At 48.7% G+C, this 17,745-nt stretch overlaps 1 protein-coding gene across 1 annotated transcript; it reads right to left on the reverse strand.

The window, feature by feature from the left end:
- Positions 1-1,571: 1,571 nt before the first annotated feature.
- Ube2s (ubiquitin conjugating enzyme E2 S) lies at positions 1,572-6,332 on the reverse strand. Its single transcript, XM_059252557.1, has 4 exons — positions 6,122-6,332; positions 5,356-5,503; positions 4,223-4,413; positions 1,572-2,039 (listed from the first exon to the last, which is right to left on the reverse strand). Exons 1-4 carry the CDS (start codon positions 6,122-6,124, stop codon positions 1,722-1,724), a joined length of 660 nt encoding a protein of 219 aa, XP_059108540.1. The 5' UTR covers positions 6,125-6,332; the 3' UTR covers positions 1,572-1,721.
- Positions 6,333-17,745: the final 11,413 nt, after the last annotated feature.

A 17,745-nucleotide genomic window follows, 5' to 3' on the forward strand; every position in this document is an offset into this window, starting at 1 on the left:
TCAGAGGCAGGTCTTCAGGGTTCACAGCCTTTACCCATGAGCCAGCCAGCTCACCATCCCCCTTTTATTTTTAAGATTTAGTTAAGAATGCTAGTGTTCTATTTGCATGTATAACTTTATGCCAGAAGAGGGCATCAGATCCCACTAGAGATGGTTGTGAGCCACGGTGGTTGCTGGGAATTGAACTCAGGATGCCAGTGCTCTTAAACTCTGAGCCATCTCTCCAGCCCCACCCCCACTATTTAAGTTCTTAAGTGTCAAATCCTCTGGAGCTCAAGTTTTGGGAAGTTGTGTGTGTGCTAAGAATCCAACTCTTCTGAAAGAGCTTTTCTAAAAATTTGAGCTATCACTTTAGGCTTTTTCCTTCCTTTAATGAAACTGGCTCAAATAACCTAAGTACATAACCAGAAAACATATACTGCCCTCTGGTGCACAAACCCAGAATCACTTCCTCTTAGGTTACAATAGAACACAAGACTCCTAACAGGAGTATCTGGGTTTTTTGTTTTTAGATTTAATGTTTATATTTTGCCTGACTTTATGCTCTGTGTACCACGTATATGCCTGGTGCTGGTGGAGATCAGAAGAGGTGGCTGGAGTCCCTGGAACTGAAATTACAGTTGTAAACAGTCATATGGGTGCTGGGACTCAAACCCAGGTGCCTAACTTCTGAGCCATCTCCTCAGCCTATCTGGAATTCTCACCTAACCAGAGCTAAGAGCCGTAATTAGTCCTGATAGGCTATGTGGAGGGGTAGCTACTACAAGAGTCCTAGATGCTACTATAAGAATTGCAATTAAGTCTCCAGAGGCAGAGATCCAGGTGGGTCTGTGAGTTCAAGGCCAGCCAGAGCTGCAAAGTAAGGCCCAACAATACTGCAGCAGGCTAAGCTGAAAAGGAAAGCAGCCTGTGAAAACCTGAGGAAACTCGAACGTGTCTTTGAAGGCATGTTGTTTCTGACAGTTAAAATACACATGGATGGGGCTGGGGATTCAGCCCAGTGGTAAAGGCCCTGGGTTCGGTCATCAGCTGGTGGGTGCAGATTAATACACAGAAAGGGGGAAAAAAAATTTAAGTCCAGAGCTGGGATGAAATGTGACACAGGAAATGTTAACTTTGCCCCAATCCAGGACTAGATCAGATGTCTACAGCAGTGGTTCTCAACCTGTGGGTAACAACTCACCTTTATCTTCATTGTGATTCCTAACAAATGTTATAAAGCAGCAATGAAAAGAATTCTATGGCTGGGCAAGGGTCGTGGCGTTAGGAAGGTTGACAACCACTGCTGTAGAGGGAATAGACAATAAATAAACCTATTCAGGACAGTCACCCTGCCTAAGGGGCACTGCTACACAAAAAACCATTCAAGGGTTAAGGAGGACTATTCGACTCAGGTTTCTGCTCGTTTAGACTCTAAATCCCACTGCACAGGGTAAAGGTGACTCCAACTCTAATTGGAGCGAGATGGACCCAGGGCTCCAGCTTTGGTGGCTCTGCAAGGATTGGGGCAGAATAAGAATGCAGCTGCTCCAAACCACAGTATGGAAGGAAAGAGGTTCTAGACACCTTCATGCACAGAAATTGCTTTTCCAACTTTTATTTAGAAAACCAAATCCAGGTTCTGGTGCCCCCCACCCCTCCCCCACCCCAGCCATAATTTAAATAACTTAGAGACAGAGTGGGAGGGGACAGAACAGAAGGAAGGAAGGAAGAAGAGCCCACTACAGTCGCCTCAGTGCCCGTTTCTTGTCCAACTTTTTCTTGGCTGCCAGCTTCTTATCTCGCTCGCCTGCATGTTTCTTGGCCATGGGACCCTCAGCTCCTCCTGGGGCCATAGGGTCAGTGGAGGCTGTAGCCCCACTTGCCAGGTCCCGGGTAGCCTCACCCCTCCCACTGCTGGTGCCACCTGCACCCCCATGGATCTCTGTGAGCAGACGGGCCCGGGCAGCATACTCTTCATAGTTCTCCAAAAGCAGGCGGCCTGCTTCCTCGTTGAGTGCAGACTCTGGGTTAGGGTGGATCAGCAGGCACTTGATGGTCTGTGGGGAAAGGGCCTAGGGTCAGGGGGACTTATCCAGATTCATGGCCTCCACACTGTATCTTCCCTTCAATCCCAAATCATCCCCGAGATCTGAACAAGCCTATTAGCATTCTTCTCAATTATGTCACCATTAAAGGCCGTTTTCCTGTTACGCAGCCTCATTTATCAGTCCCAGCCATTCTCTGTAGCTAATGTAGCTTTGATCTTGCCCTACACAGGTGATCATGAGTTCAGAGTTAGTAATCAGGGGACTAAGGGCACTCAGGATTGGAGAACTCACATTTTTTCGCTGTCTTCCACACTACTATGTAGGGGTACAGAAACCTAAAGTGGTCACTGGCTTTACCAGGAATGCCAAGTTCAGAGTCATAGAACAGATCACATCCAAGAGGGAAAAACACTAGACTAACCATAGGGCTTAAGAATTTTGTGTCGGGCTGGAGAGATGGCTCAGCGGTTAAGAGCACTGCCTGTTCTTCCAGAGGTCCTGAGTTCAATTCCCAGCAACCACATGGTGGCTCACTACCATCCGTAATGAAATCTGGCGCCCTCTTCTGGCCTGCAGGTGTATATGCAGACAGAACACTGTATACATAATAAATAAAAATAAATCTTTAAAAAAAAAAAAAAAAAAAAAAAAAAAAAGAATTTTGTGTCGCCGGGCGGTGGTGGCGCACGCCTTTAATCCCAGCACTCGGGAGGCAGAGCCAGGTGGATCTCCGTGAGTTCGAGGCCAGCCTGGGCTACCAAGTGAGTTCCAGGAAAGGCGCAAAGCTACACAGAGAAACCCTGTCTCGAAAAACCAAAAAAAAAAAAAAAAAAAAAAAAAAAAAAAAAAAAAAAAAAAAAAAAAAAGAATTTTGTGTCTAGCAGGGTGTGGTGGTGCACGCCTTTAATCCCAGCACTTGGGAGGCAGAGCCAGGGAAATCTCTGTGAGTTCAAGGCCAGCCTGGTCTACAGAGCTAGATCCAGGACAGGTACCAAAACTAACTACACAGAGAAACCCTGTCTCAGGTGGTGGTGGGGATTGTATTTAATCCAGTTCATTCTAAATGTTAGTTCAGATGAATGATGAATAAAAGTTAATCCTGAGCTAGTTGATGGTTAACAGGTACTTCTAAGAGCTTCTGTGACACATCTAAGTTAGCAGATGTTGAAAAGGGATGCAGGATCTCCCCGTCAGATTTCACCACTGCACCTCCAAATTGGAGGCCTGGCTATCCTCAATAGAGGCCTAAAAAAGCAGACCCCATAGCCAGACAGTAGTCCCAGAACTGTGGGACAGAACCAAGCTTAACTGACATCCAGAGGAAGGCAAAGCAGGAAAGGTTTTGGGGTTGTTTACCTTGGAACTTAATCCTCTCCAGGTGCCCTGAAGGAAACCCCAATTCTCTACCTTCACTACCATCAGCCCAAGAGGCTCATTAGAGAGAGAGAAAAAAAAATCAAGTCTGTGGGAGGGGCAAAGGAGGCACCAGGTGACCTAACTATTAAAGTGGCCTTTAGAGACCTTGGAGCACTGGCCTAGACCTGACCATTATCTCCACCTCAACTGCCTTGGGAGAACTGTGGTACAGTCCTATACATAGCAGATGCTTAATAGTGTACCCTGCCTCCACTCACATGCCAGCAGTGGCACTTACAACCAAGCATATCTCCTGACATTACAAAATGTCCCAGGCAGTGTAATCACCCCCAGCTAAAAAAAAACACTAGTACAGGAAAACAAATTTGAATTATAGACAGTAGTGATGGTTGCAGTCACTGTTAAACACACACACACACACACACACACACACACACACACACACACACACCCTGGAAAAGCCAACCCCCCCACCCCCCAAAAAACTACACAACAAAACCCACTCTACTTAGCTGAATAGCGTGGCACAATCTTGTAAATCTAGCTTTTGGGGGGGAGTTTGTCTCATTTACCCACATGTTTGGGTCAAAAGATTAAAAACTATGGCTGGAGGATGACAAGTCCAAGGGCAGTTTGGGCTAGTAAGCAAACACTAATTGTACCAACCTACAGTTGTTGAACGTGGTGAGGTAGGTACCCACCCTTGACACCGCAGAACAGTACTTGGTGCCACAGGACTAGTTTTCAGAAAGGCTGGGAACTTGATTTTTACTTGACTGTGCCTACTACTTCACAGCTGACTTTTAAAAACTCACCAGCAGCACATGTCGGATGCCCAGCTCAGCCGTCCAGTCCCTCTTGAGTACGTTGACACAGATCTCACCATTGGCACCCACATTTGGGTGGAAGATCTTAGTCAGGAAGTAGCCCTTCGGTGGGGAGGCAGGGAAGTCCTTGCCCAGTAGGAGCTTCATACGGAACAGACCTCCAGCATAGGGGGTCCCCTCTGGAAGAGGAAGGGAACTAGGTTAGGATATCCTAGCATCCTTCAACACCTCAACATCAAAGTTTTCTGGATCTGGCTGAGGGAGATAGCCTGTCAATCCCTTCACCAGACTGGGGAAATTTAGGGCAACAAACAAGTTTCCCAGGTACTACAGCCAACATGTCTTTATACTTTGACTATATTATATGCCCTGCTCTACAGCCCACACCCCTGGTTTCCTGGATATCCATTTTCTTTTCCAAGGGACTGTCTTAGGCACATGCCAACTCTTCAAGACAAAGGAACCCACCCACCAACTTTTCTTGCACACCATTTCCCAGGCCTTTTCCAATCCTCATGAGACATGTTTTCATCTACTACCTACTTGCCTTGATTGAAAATCATAATCATAGATGTTCTACCCACTTACTAAGTAGGTGTGGAGTAGCCCAGGCAGACTCCACACCCCCAGCACTATAGACCTGACACTTCATGGAATCTTCAAACACCCTAGCTGACTTTGTAGAAATTCAGATGACAAATGAGGTCTGAAAAGAAAATCTAAATCAGTTTATTACTACCCATTTCCCTCATAATGCTGTCTTGTTTGCTCTGCAATGCGCCCAGAGTCCAGACACTTGACAGCTTAAAAGTGTTTCAGATCATCTGGATTACCTGGTGCACTTTTTGTTTCCATTTAATTTCTATGCATCCTCAGGTCCCTGGAAAGTCACGCACGACAGTCTTAGCCCAAGCCTAGGCAAGAGCTCTATTACATGCTCAGTGACCAGGAACTTCTTGACATATTTGTGATGTCCTAGATAGAGTACTCACAGGCACAGTGATGCTGACCTACCCACACTTTGTCACCAGCACCTGAGATTGCTTGAATCCCGTCTGTTTCACAGTCACACGACAGAGACAAAAGTGGCCCCTCCCTTTCGTGCCCATGCCCACACTCACCGGGGCCCTCGATGGTGACCTGCAGGTCTGTGAGATCCTCCTCATTGGGGAAGACTTTAATGCCATCAGGTGGGTCCGCTGTGAGTGTTGTCACCTCCTTGTACACTAGGCGGATGATGTGCGGAGGCAGATTCTCTACGTTGGAGTTCTGGGCAAGGATGGAAAAGGAGAATGAGCAGCCCGAAATAATCTGGGATTAGAAATTCGGTGGACACCAGAATCGTGCCCTTGCTGGTTCCGGGCTGTCAATCATCGCCGATCAACTAGACCCTCACCCAGGATGCTTCTGGCTGTTGCCTGCCCCCAGGCTAGTCGGACCATAGATACGCGAAAGACAGTCTCGGAAACGGCTTCACGTTTTCAAAACCTCCCGAAGACCCGCTCATTAAGACGCGCATGGGGTCCACTAGTAGTACTAGGTGGGCCTGAGGCCTAGCCTGTTCCCTCTTCCCTGCTTAGCCTTGAACACAGACACCCTCCCCCCGCAAAAAAAAAAAAAAAAAAGCCCTAGGCGAAATGGCGGCGGATGTCTCGCTCCTGAGAACATCCATGGGCGGGCCGAAAAGGGGCCCACTGCACTCCCCAAGGCCCCAAGGCCCGCCTGCTCTCCTGCAGCGCCCGTAGGAAGGCCTCTGGGCCGACTCCTGGCTCCGGACGTGCAGCCGTGCCACCAAGGCACTCGGGAGCTGGCTAGGAACGCTCAGGACGCAGCCGCCTTCTCTGCCAAAGTCCCCAACAGCCCCTCGGGCCGCCCCGCGTCGCTCACCATGACTCCGGCCGACCGGGGGCGGGTCCCCCCGGCCCCCTTCCTGCACTCCTCGGATCGCCGGCCGGGGCGGGGGGCCCAACTGCCGGCCGCTGTGGCCCTAGCGAGGCCCCTCGAGGCCCCGCTCCGCTCCCCACCGACTCCGACAACCGCTACAAAAACGCCCACAACGTTACGCCTGCCCGGCCGCACTGAGCCGGCCGCGCGCGCAGCACGGCGCTTTTATAGCCACCCGCAGGCCCCGCCCCTCGGCGGCGCGCTCCGGCCGCGGACGTCAGCGCGCACGTTGATGGACGGTCGACGCGCTCCTCCCCGCTCTTCCCCGAATGGGGGCAGAAGTTCCAACCGCGTTTGTGGGTCAGTCTATCCAGTGATGGCTCACGCCGGCTGAGGATGAGATCGGGGAGACCCAAGAGGCTGCAAACCCCGAGCAGAGCGTCAAGGGGCGCCCCCGGAGGCGACGCGGCCGCTGATTGGGTCGTTTGAACGAGACGCCGATAGGCCCGGCGTGCGCGCGCACGCTCCGGCCTCGAGGAAGTCGTGCCCGCGACTAACGGTCGACCCGTGGACGGGGCGGGGCGAAGGAAGGCGGGACTTGGGGGGGTGGAGTTAAACAAGTGACGGAAGGGTCAGTGACCAATAGAGAGTGGCGGTCGTGATCTGGGCTTGTAGGGTGGGGAGGAGTGGGAAGCCAGTTTAGCGTGATGGACCTCACCCCTGGCCAATGAAATCCCTCAATTTCTTTGCGTACGCAAATGAGCACGCGCGTAGGCGGGCGTCCAGGCCCCGATGCCGTGGAGGGGCAGGCTCCGGAAGTCCGCCTGTGTTTGTCTACGCGGCGCCATTTTGTGCTGTGGCCCACGTTGTGTGTTAGGAAGCCCTCAGAATGTGGTGGGGTGGCCCTGAAGGCTTGCACTCCCTGGCCCTCCGGTGTGTGGGTAGTGGCCTTCGCCACTCGTAGTTTCTTTGGTGGCTGGTAAAGCCCGGGACCCCTTGGGGTGTCAGGGAAGCCCCGTGGTCTTAGGGTGTGGCTTTGTGGCTGTTCCCCTCCGGGTGGGTCAGACCATTGCACTACCCGAAACCGTTGCTGACGCGTCAGGGCAGGCCTTGGGGGATGCCTGGCAAGGAGGAGAACCGGAAACTGAACCTGGCTTCCACGTGCCCCTCTGTTCAGGGGAGCAGGGTGCTGAAAATGAGGGCGCGATTGCGCCTAGGTGTGGCAGAGGGGAAGGCCTTATTGTGATATGTGGAGAGAACAGCGGAGGTATTTGGAAGGGTCCAGACTGAACATTTGGGGGATGGGGGTGGGCGAGAGAGGAAAAGAAGGGAAGGTGAAGGGACTGATATTTGGTACAAGACACCAAGTTCTCAGCACAAAGGAGATTTATTTGCCCCAGAGGGATGAAGAGCAGGAAATAAGAGATAAAGGACAGGGAACAAGGGAGAGGGTTAAGGCGTATTTATCCCCTCGGGGACAAAGGACTGCCTCTGGACTGAGAGGAGACAGACATGGCCCATAGGCAAATGGTGGTTTATAAAGGTAGAAGGGGAAACCTCGTGTTAGAGGTGTTTAATTAGGCATGTTGATTGGGGAAGTCAAAAGGGGGCCTTTGACTGCTGGACCTTGGTAGTCAGCCTCAGGAGGAGGCAGAGACCAAATAAGGGAATAGACCTTTGGGACTAGCTTCAGGAATGTAACCTAAAGGTCTTTAGCAAGGCAGAGGGAATGGGGGAGAAGAGCAAGGCCTGCTAGAGCCTTGTTTGTCACACTCAGGCCCGCTAGAGTCCCTTTAGAAGGGGCAAGCAGACCGAGACAGTGCGTGAACCAAAGCTTGGGAAGGAAAGTAAAGCCCAGCCCTTGGGTTGAGAAGTTGAGGGTATGGGGTAGGGTGAGGAGTCACAGGTACTGAGTGAGACTAGCCCTGGTCTCTGAAACCTAGCTGGTGCCAGCCTAGAGGCTTCTTTCCTGTCTTTCCTATCGGGGTGCCAGGCAGGAAGACAGAGGGGTCCACAGCACTTAGTGTTCTTAGCCTTGCGATTTGGAAGGACAGGAATCACAATGTTTCAAATCACGGCAACCCCCACCAGCCATACACACACCGACAAAGAGGAAGAGGGTAACCGAAGAAATCTTCGGGGCTGGAGATACAGCCCAGCGGGTAGAGTGCTTGCAGAGCCCCAACAATACATTAAAACTGTGTGGAAGTACATGTCTGCAATCCCGGCTTTTGGGGGAGGTGGAAGCAGGACGATCAGAAGTTAAAAGCCAGCTGGGTGGTGGTGGCGCACGCCTTTAATCCCAGCACTCGGGAGGCAGAGCCAGGCGGATCTCTGTGAGTTCAAGGCCAGCCTGGGCTACAGAGCGAGATCCAGGACAGGCACAAAGCACCCAGAGAAACCCTGTCTCAAGAAAAAAAAAAAAAAAAAAAGTTCAAAGCCATGATCAGCTACATACATAACAAGGTCAAAACTAGCCCAGACTATGTGAGCGTCTATCTAAAAGTAACAATAAAAAGAAAACCCCAAGGAGGGAAGGGAGGGCCATAAGGGAAGGATAATCAGGGTGATGGGCTTGCATAACAGTGTAGCTTTTCCTGGGATGTCATTTTGGAGCCCAGACTCGTGAGTGTCGGTGTGTACTGGGTTGGCTCAACAAAAGCAATTCTTGCTGTAGATTGCAGTCAAAAACATTTAAAAAGGAAAGACAGGTCAGGGTAATATGGGGCGGGGAGATGAGCAATACGAAATAAGATGAAATCTTGTACAGTGAAAAATAAACTTTGAAAAAGTGCTATTTTTTTTTTTTTATTATTTTTTTTTATCATCAGCTTGATACAGTACAAATTCTTATCCTAACAGTGAAATGTTTCACTACAGCATGCCCAATGATTGAGCGAAACCAAAACTTATAAGCCACAGTCATCCTAGGGTCCTCCCTGGTAGGTAACCTCCCTGGTTCTGTGGATTGCAGTCTGACTGTCCTTTGCTTTATATCTAGTATCCACTTATGAGTGAGTACATACCATGTTTGTCCTTCTGAGTCTGGGTTACCTCACTCAGGATGATATTTTCTAGTTCCATCCATTTGCCTACAAAGTTCATGCTGTCATTGTTTTTCTCTGCTGAGTAGTACTCCATTGTGTATATGTGCCACATTTTCTTATTCCATTCTTCAGCTATTTTTCATAGCATACATAAAAATTGAAATGAATCAGACTTGACTGTGAGAACAAAAATTATAAAACTTGTGAGAAAAACAATGGGGGATTGGAATTAATTATAGTCTAGTGGTAGAGTGCCAGCCTACTGTGTTAAACATTTTGAGGACGGGACCCAGGACCTTGCGCTTGCTAAGCAAGTGCTCTACCAACTGAGCTAAATTCCCAAACCCCCCCCCTTTTTTTTAAACAAATATTTGAGAAAAATATCCAGACGTTGGTGGTACACACCTTTAATCCCAGCACTCGGGAAGGCAGAAGTAGGTGGATCTCTGTGACTTGAGGCCAGCCTGGTCTACAGAACAAGTTCTAGGACAGCCAGGGCTACACAGGGAAACCATGTCTGAAGGGGGAAAAAAAAAAGATGGAGAAAAGTACTTATTTTAGCCCATGGTTTCTGAGGTTTCAGTCCGTCATGACGAGGTGTTGTGGAGTGAAGAAGCTGAAATCATGAGAACCAGGATCACACAGAGAGGTACACCTTCCTCACCCCCACACCTGTCAGGAGAGAGGATTTCGCCGGGCAGTGGTGGCGCACGCCTTTAATCCCAGCACTCGGGAGGCAGAGACAGGTGAAACTCTGAGTTTGAGACCAGCCTGGTCTACAGAGCGAGTTCCAGGAAGGGCGCAAAGCTACAGAGAAACCCTGTCTCAAAAAAACAAAAAAGAGAGAGAGGATTTCACTGTGTAGCGATAGCCGGCCTTGAACTCACAGATTCCCACCTCTACTTCCTGAATGCTGAGATTAAAGGTGTGTGCCACCACACTCTGGCCTCATTCCTTTTATCCATCCTCTAGCCTGTGGGATAGTACTGCCCACATTAGGTCATGTCTTCCCTCACCCTTAATTAACCCAGAGGTGGCTCTTACTAATCTCCGAAGTATTTCTCAGTCTACTTGTGACAACATGGCACAGCTCCAGGAACCAGGTGCTGGGTGAGAACAGGCTGAACTTTGACCCCAGAGGAGCAGGAACCATCTCCTAGGCAGATTCCACAGCGCTGACAACCTGGCTCACAGCTAACCCTGCATAAGCATGCTTCCTGAGTCTTGTAAAATTGTAGTTCTGCTAGAGGGAAAGCAGAAACTCAGACCGGCCCTTCCCCAAGTAGTTCTGGCCACAGTTGTTGGGAACTCTATTTCCTTTCACCAATTCTTTTTGTTTAATTCATTTATTATGGGTACGAGTGTTTTGCCTGAATGTATGTGCACTGCTTGCATAACTGGTACCCCTGGGGGGCAGCGGTGGGGGGTGGGGAATGGGGGGTGGGGAATGGGGGGTGAGGGGTGTGGGGGTGCGGTGGGATTTAGAAGTGTCAGAGCCCCTGGAACTGGAATTATAGGTGGTTGTGAACCACCACGTGGGTGCTGGGAACTGAACTCAGGTCCTCTGTAAGAGCAAGTACTCTTAACCACCAAGCCCTTTGTCCAGTGTTGGAATACACTCCAAGAATGGATTGGTGTGAGGAGAATTCTGAGTGTTCATGAGACCACTCCAAGAAAATAAGACAGGAGTCTTGTGACCTCAGTTTCTTCAAAACGTGGAATTGTTCTTGGAATGTGTGTGTGTGCTCCAGCCAGGTATAGCAGATGGAACTGAGTTTACGTCAGATTGCTCCTTATTGCTTGCAGCTGTTGTTTAAGTATTTAGACTACCCTCTATATGTGTCCATGGAAAACACGTTTTTGCCACATGTGGCTTGTCTTGTGATCGGATACAGCCTGAAGTCGTGAGAACTTTACTCATGGGACCTTTCTTAACCCCCAGGGTATGAACCAGTGGTTCTCAACCTATGGGTCGAGACTCCCTGGCGGCTGTGAGGTACCGAACGACCCTTTCACAGGGGTCGACTAAGACCATTGGAAAACACAGATATTTACATTACGATTCTAACAGTAGCAAAATGATAGTTATGAAATGGCAGCAAAAATAATTTTATGGTTGGGGGTGACCACAATGTGAACTGTATTAAAGGGTCGCAGCATCAGGAAGGTTGAGGACCAGCGTAAATTGTCTGAGGATCTGAATAAAGTTGGCTGTGAGATTTTAGTCTGCCTCATTAATCAGTTCCATTCTCCCAGGTCCCCTTGTCTCTGGGGTGGTCACAGTCCTGCCCCCTGATTTTACAGATTCTTGTCTTAAGGTTTCCTGCTGGTCTGACGATGAGCTGCAGACATCAAGTGGACAGGGTTAACCATCATATCTAACCTGCACGAGGCTCTGGGTTTGCCTCCAGCATCACCAAGAAGCAAACAACACCCAAATACATGACTTTGGATTAGGCATCGGTTTCTTTTCTTCTTCTTTTTTTTTTTTTTTTTTTTTTCCGAGACAGGGTTTCTCTGTGTAGCTTTGCGCCTTTCCTGGAACTCACTTGGTAGCCCAGGCCGGCCTCGAACTCACAGAGATCTGCCTGCCTCTGCCTCCCGAGTGCTGGGTTTAAAGGCGTGCGCCACCACCGCCCAGCTAGGCATCGGTTTCTTAAACATGACACCAAAAACACAGCAAAAGAAAAACAAAAAATTGGGTTTTATCAAAACCAAAAATATGTCCTGTTCAAAGGATCATCCAAAGTGAACAGATAGGGGCTTGAGTGTGACTCAGTAGCAGAGCACCTGCCTAGACTCTGCCATTGAGGGGCTGGAGGGATGGCTGAGTGGGAGATGGCCAGCCTACAGTCTAGTCTACCAGCCTGGGCTACATGAGACTGTGTCAAAAAAAAAAAAAAAAAAAAAAAAAAAAAAAAAAAAACCAAACCAAGCAGGGCAGTGGGGCACATGCCTTTAATCCCAGCACTCAGGAGGCAGAGGCAGGAGGATCCCTGAGTTTGAGACCAGCCTGATCTACAGGGTGAGTTCCAGGACAGCCAGGGCTACACAGAGAAACCCTGTCTTAAAAAACAATACAAAGAAACCAAACAGCATGAAGGAAAAAGTTTGCCATGCAAGAGTGAGGTGATCTTAAATTCCCAGGATCCATGTAAAAACCAGGTACAGTAGCACTCATCTGTAATCCCAGGCAGAAACAGGAGATTCCCCAGAAGCTGAGAGGTCAGCTGGCCTGGCGTATGCAGGAGCAAACAGGAGACCCTGCCTCAAACAACGTGTCAGTGAGGACTGATACACTAGTCGGACATGGTACACATACGCCTGCACTCAAACACCGGAACACAAATATATGAACATACATCTCGCGAGCACACGCCCCTTGCTTCTGTCTGGTATTTTTGTCACAAAAAACGAGAAAAGTAATTAATGCAGAGGTATCAATTGCTGTCGAAACCGGAGCCCCCCAGGAGATCTGGGAATGCTGGGAAGATGCTGTAGACTTAAACAGGGTAGATGTCATCGAGAAGGTGACAGCTGGGGCTAGAGACAGCTCAGGGAGTAGAAGCACTGTTCTTGCAGAGGCCACAGGTTTAGTCCCTCAGCGCACCAGGCAGCCCACAGCTGCCTGAAACTCCGGTTCCAGGGGATCCAATACCCTCTTCTGGCCTCCTCAGGTACCAGCACACACTTAGCACTCATACATTTGCTCAGGCACACACGAATTTTAAAAAGAACACTTGAATTGAGAGTTAAAAGAAACAAGGGAGGAAACTGTGTAAGAGCACAGAGGAGCTGTTTGTTATGGCGCACACCCTTAGTCTCAGCACTCCGGAGGCAGAGGCAGGCAGAGTTCTGTGAGTTCAAGGCCAGCCTGGTCTACAGAGCGAGTTTCCAGGACAGGCAGGGTGGTACGTAGAGAAACCTCGTCTTGAAAAACCAAAATGAAAAACAACAAAACAAAGCAAAACAAGAACACAGAGGAAGTCCCCCCCCTTCTTTTGAGGAGGGGGTTGTTTTCGAGACAGGGTTTCTCTGTGTAGCCCTGGCTGTCCTGGAACTCACTCTGTAGACCAGGCTGGCCTCGAACTCACAGAGATCCACCTGCCTCTGCCTCCCGAGTGCTGGGATTGATGACCTGTGCCACCACCGCCCGGCTAGAGGAAGACTTCTGATAGCATAGGAAAGAGCTGGTATGGGAGGAGCATGCCTGGATATTATCAGTCTTCAAAGTATGTAGCAATCCTGGACAAGTAACACTGTGTCCCCTTATGTTTCCTAGCTCCCTGGGAGGCTGAGCATCCTTTTGTGCTGTGTGTGGATTCTTGGCAGCCTGAATCTTTCTAAGCAGTCACTTACTGTCTTTCCACCTCAACTGTGCCTGCACCCCTGGGTGGGAAGGACCCCACTGATTCGTAAATGTCTGTCAGTGGACCAGGTGCTCCCTCTAGCGGCAGACCCAGAGCAGACGGCAGACGCTTTGCACTGGTAACTTTTTTTTTGAGACAGGGTTTTTCTGTGTAGCCCTGACTGCCCTGGAACTCACTCTGTAGACCAGGCTGGCCTGGAACTCAGAGATCCTTCTGCCTCTGCCTCCCGATTGCTGGGATTAAAGGCGAGAACCACTACCACACATTGAGGCTCTATTTCAGGGCTGTATACCACTGTTGCTGGCACACATCAAAATTAACCCCAGGGACGGGGGATATGGCTCACTCACTAAAAAATTTACCATGTAAGTACGAGAAACGGAGTTCACTTCCCCAGCACGTAAAAAGCCAGAAAAGGGAAAAGGAGGCACTCACTTTTTTTTTTTTTTCTCCTTGAGACAGGGTTTCTCTGTGTAGCCTTGACTGTCCTGGGACTCACTCTGTACACTAGGTTGACCTTGAACTCACAGAGATCTGCCTGCCTAAGGCGTACACCACCACCGACCAGCGAGCACTCACTTTTGATACCAGTACTGGGGAGGCAAAGACGGGCAGAGAGCCCTTGTGCATGCTGGCCAGACAGCCTTGTGTAATTGGTGAGCTCCAGGTCCAATGAGGCATCTGTTTCAAAAAACAAGGTGATAGTGCCTGAAGAAAGGCACCCTAGGTTGACCTCTGGCCTCCACACACATGCATGTACATATACAAGGTGTGCACACGCATGCACATACATGTACAAGGTGTGCACACGCATGCACATACATGTACAAGGTGTGCACACGCATGCACATACATGTACAAGGTGTGCACACGCATGCACATACATGTACAAGGTGTGCACACGCATACACACACATGGGGTTTACAATGGAATGCCTAGTGTCAACAGGGTAGGAGCAAGTCCATTCTCACACATGGACTTCACACAGGCCTTCTGGGTTAAAGTCGGCTCTGTCCAACAAAAGCTCTTCAACCCAAGCTGGGCATGGAGCTCAGTGGGTGGAGCATTGCCAGTCATCTGTGAAGCTCTGGGTTCAGTCTTCATCACCACATAAAACCGCTTGTGAAGTTGGGTGAGGCGGCACACACCTTTAATCTCATCACTCGGGAGGCAGAGGCAGGTGGATCCCTGAGTTTGAGGACAGTCTGGTCTATTGAGCAAGTTCTAAGACAGTCAGGGCTGTTACACAGAGAATCCTTGTCATAAAGAAGAAGAAGGAGGAGGAGGAGGAGGAGGAGGAGGAGGAGGAGGAGGAGAAGAAGAAGAAGAAGAAGAAGAAGAAGAAGAAGAAGAAGAAGAAAAGAAAGAAGGAAAAGGAAAAAAATTACTTCAGTGTTGGACTTGTTCACATGTACTACCATAATCCCAGCACCTGAGGCAGGAGGACATCCTGGGCTACTTGCAAGACCCTGTCTTAGAACTGGAGAGACGGCTCAGCAGTTAAAAGCACTTGTACAATCGTGAGGACTACAGTTCAGATCCCAACATGCAAGTCATGCCTCTAACTCCCGCCCTGTGGGGCTCAAACATCCTCTTCTGGTTGTCTGGTGTGCACAATGCTGGAATTACAAGCATGTATCACCGCATTTACTGGTGCAGGAGATTCGTCCACGGTAAGCAAGCACTCTGTCAGCTGTGCAAGTGTGCACACATGCACACATCTTTAAAAGAAAAAGACCATGCATGGGCTGGAGAGATGACCCAGTAGTCATCTTCCAGATGTTCTGAGTTATTGAGAGCCTCTGGTAGCAAAAGTCCATGAGGGTGTACAGCAGTGACAACTAGAGTTCAGAAGGTCAACCTATCAGAACTAAGGGTTCTGTTAGAGGAAACCATCACGCAAGGCGTTATGGAATTACTGCCTTTTGAATGAACTGGCTGTCTCTTGTTGTAAACTTCTTGTGCAATAACAGCTACGAGTCTCCCCATTTACCGTGCATCTCCATGTTAGTGTACATGTAATCTCAGATTGCATCTCAATCTTGGGCTCAACTTTCCCTATACATCTAGGGTAATTGGATAACTGTCTCCAGCTGTGTTTATTTTTTCATTAACATACATCTGGCCAGGGCCATTCTCCAGACAAAAGTATTTCAGCTAAGATACCTTTTTCCAAGGACAAATGCAGAGAAATAAAACATTAGCTCATCTCACCCACAGATACAGAAAAGAACCACTAACAATTAAATCCTCAACCCTTTACCTTCACCCCAGGTTATTTACACAAAACCCTAATTTAAGAGATTTACTGCTCACATTCCTGGGATGATGTTTTAGCCATTTGCTAGTTACTGAGTTAAGGCAGTTACTTCCCACTGACCCAAGGAGACTGCCTACAAGGCCAGGCTGGTGACAGGTGCCAAGATTCTTTCTTGTGCAAATTAAGTTTTCATTCCTCCTCAGCCAGGTGCTATTCCTGGATTCCCTAATTGATCTTAGTGTTTAGTTGCCCCTACCAGAGAACTCCCCTTTAGTCACTCCCCTTTGGGGTTGTAATTGGAAGCTGACATTTATTGCTTTATGTGTGGGTCCTTATCACCTCTCTCTCTGACCCTGAAAACGTCAAGCCTCTGAACTGCTTTGCCAAAGAATTACTGCTTGGGTATATATACTGGTTCCCTGAGAGCACTGGGGAGAATTGATGGAGAAGAACAAAGATGAGGACGGAGATGGAAAGAACTAGATAGAGATGAGAGAACAGCAGGAGGGACTGAGAGCAGGAGGGACTGAGAGGAGCTAAGTATGAGAACAGAAAAGAAGCTGTGCAGATAGAATTGACTTAGAAGAATAAAGTGAATGGACTAAAGAACTCAGTGTGCTTAGATTCATTGACTATCCCTCAGATTAGTATCCTTAGCTGTTTGTAGCATCTATTCTGGACCCTGATAGAAATCTCCTCAAGGCAAGCACTTGGGGGGGAATTCGGTACTGAGTTCAATTCCCAGCCACCAAACTGTGGCTCACAACCATCTGTAATGGAATCTGATGCCCTCTTCTGGTGTGCAGGCATACATGCAGACAAAACACTCGAATACATAAAATTCATCAAGAAATGAACCTTAAAAGAAAAAGACCCTGTCTCAAATCCCAAAACTAAAGCAATAAGAATTGAATTCATCAAGTGATAAGGTAAGGCAAAAGAATGTTCCTCAAAAGCATTATTTAGAGATGGCTCAGCAGTTAAGAGCACGTACGGCTCTTTGAGGACCCAGCCCTCTGAGCTGCTCACAACCTGTTAACTCCAGCTCCTGGGGATCTTATGCCCTCTTCTGGCCTATGGAAGTACTGCACTCAGGTTGCACAGCTCATACTCAGACACGTACATCTGCACATAATAATTAAAAATAAAAATCTTAGCCAGGCATGGTGGTGTACACCTTTAGTCCCAGCACTCAGGAGGCAGAAGTGGGTGGATCTCTGAGTTCAAGGCTAGCCTGGTCTACACAGAGAGTTCTAAGACAGCCAGAGCTACACAGAGAAACTTTCTCTCTCTCTCTCTCTCTCTCTCTCTCTCTCTCTCTCTCTCTCACACACACACACACACACACACACACACACACGTTTCAAAAACAGTGATTTGGGCAAGGAAGTTGAGGCTCAAGGAGCAGGTGGAAGTCTACAGAAGACCAAAATATCAACATAATGTTAAAGTGTCTCCAGGCAAGACATCTTATCTAAAAAAGAGAAGAGAGATTTTTTTTTCTTTTTGGCTTTTCGAGACAAGGTTTCACTATGTGGCCCAGGGCCTGTCCTGGAACTCACAGAGATCTACCTGCCTCTGCCTCCCGAGTGCTGGGATTAAAGGCATTCGACACCACAGATTGATTTATTGATAACCAGAAATAAACAAGTCTAGCCTGGAACTCACTGAAAAGAAGATTGCTCTGGCCGGGCGGTGGTGGCACATGTCTTTAATCCCAATGCTCGGGAGGTAGAGACAGGAGGATCTCTGTTAGTTCGAGGCCAGCCTGGACTACAGAGTGAGTTCCAGGAAAGGCGCAAAGCTACACAGAGAAAACTCTGTCTCGGAAAAACAAACAAACAAACAAAAAGAAGATTGCTCTGAACTCTAGTCTCTGGATATTTGGTTTGACTTGTGTATGGGCTTAAAATAAGAAAAGAAATACTTATTTTTATTTTATGTGTATG

The sequence above is a fragment of the Peromyscus eremicus genome, unplaced genomic scaffold, assembly GCF_949786415.1.
Source record: "Peromyscus eremicus unplaced genomic scaffold, PerEre_H2_v1 PerEre#2#unplaced_72, whole genome shotgun sequence".
NCBI lineage: Eukaryota > Metazoa > Chordata > Mammalia > Rodentia > Cricetidae > Peromyscus > Peromyscus eremicus.

Bases quoted from the DNA above. Each gene is read 5' to 3' on its own strand.
- Ube2s (XM_059252557.1), bottom strand. The intron at 4,414-5,355 runs GTGAGTGTGGGC...TTCCTCTTCCAG, and splicing joins GGTCACCATCGAGGGCCCCG to AGGGGACCCCCTATGCTGGA. The intron at 2,040-4,222 runs GTGAGTTTTTAA...CTTTCCCCACAG, and splicing joins GCATCCGACATGTGCTGCTG to ACCATCAAGTGCCTGCTGAT.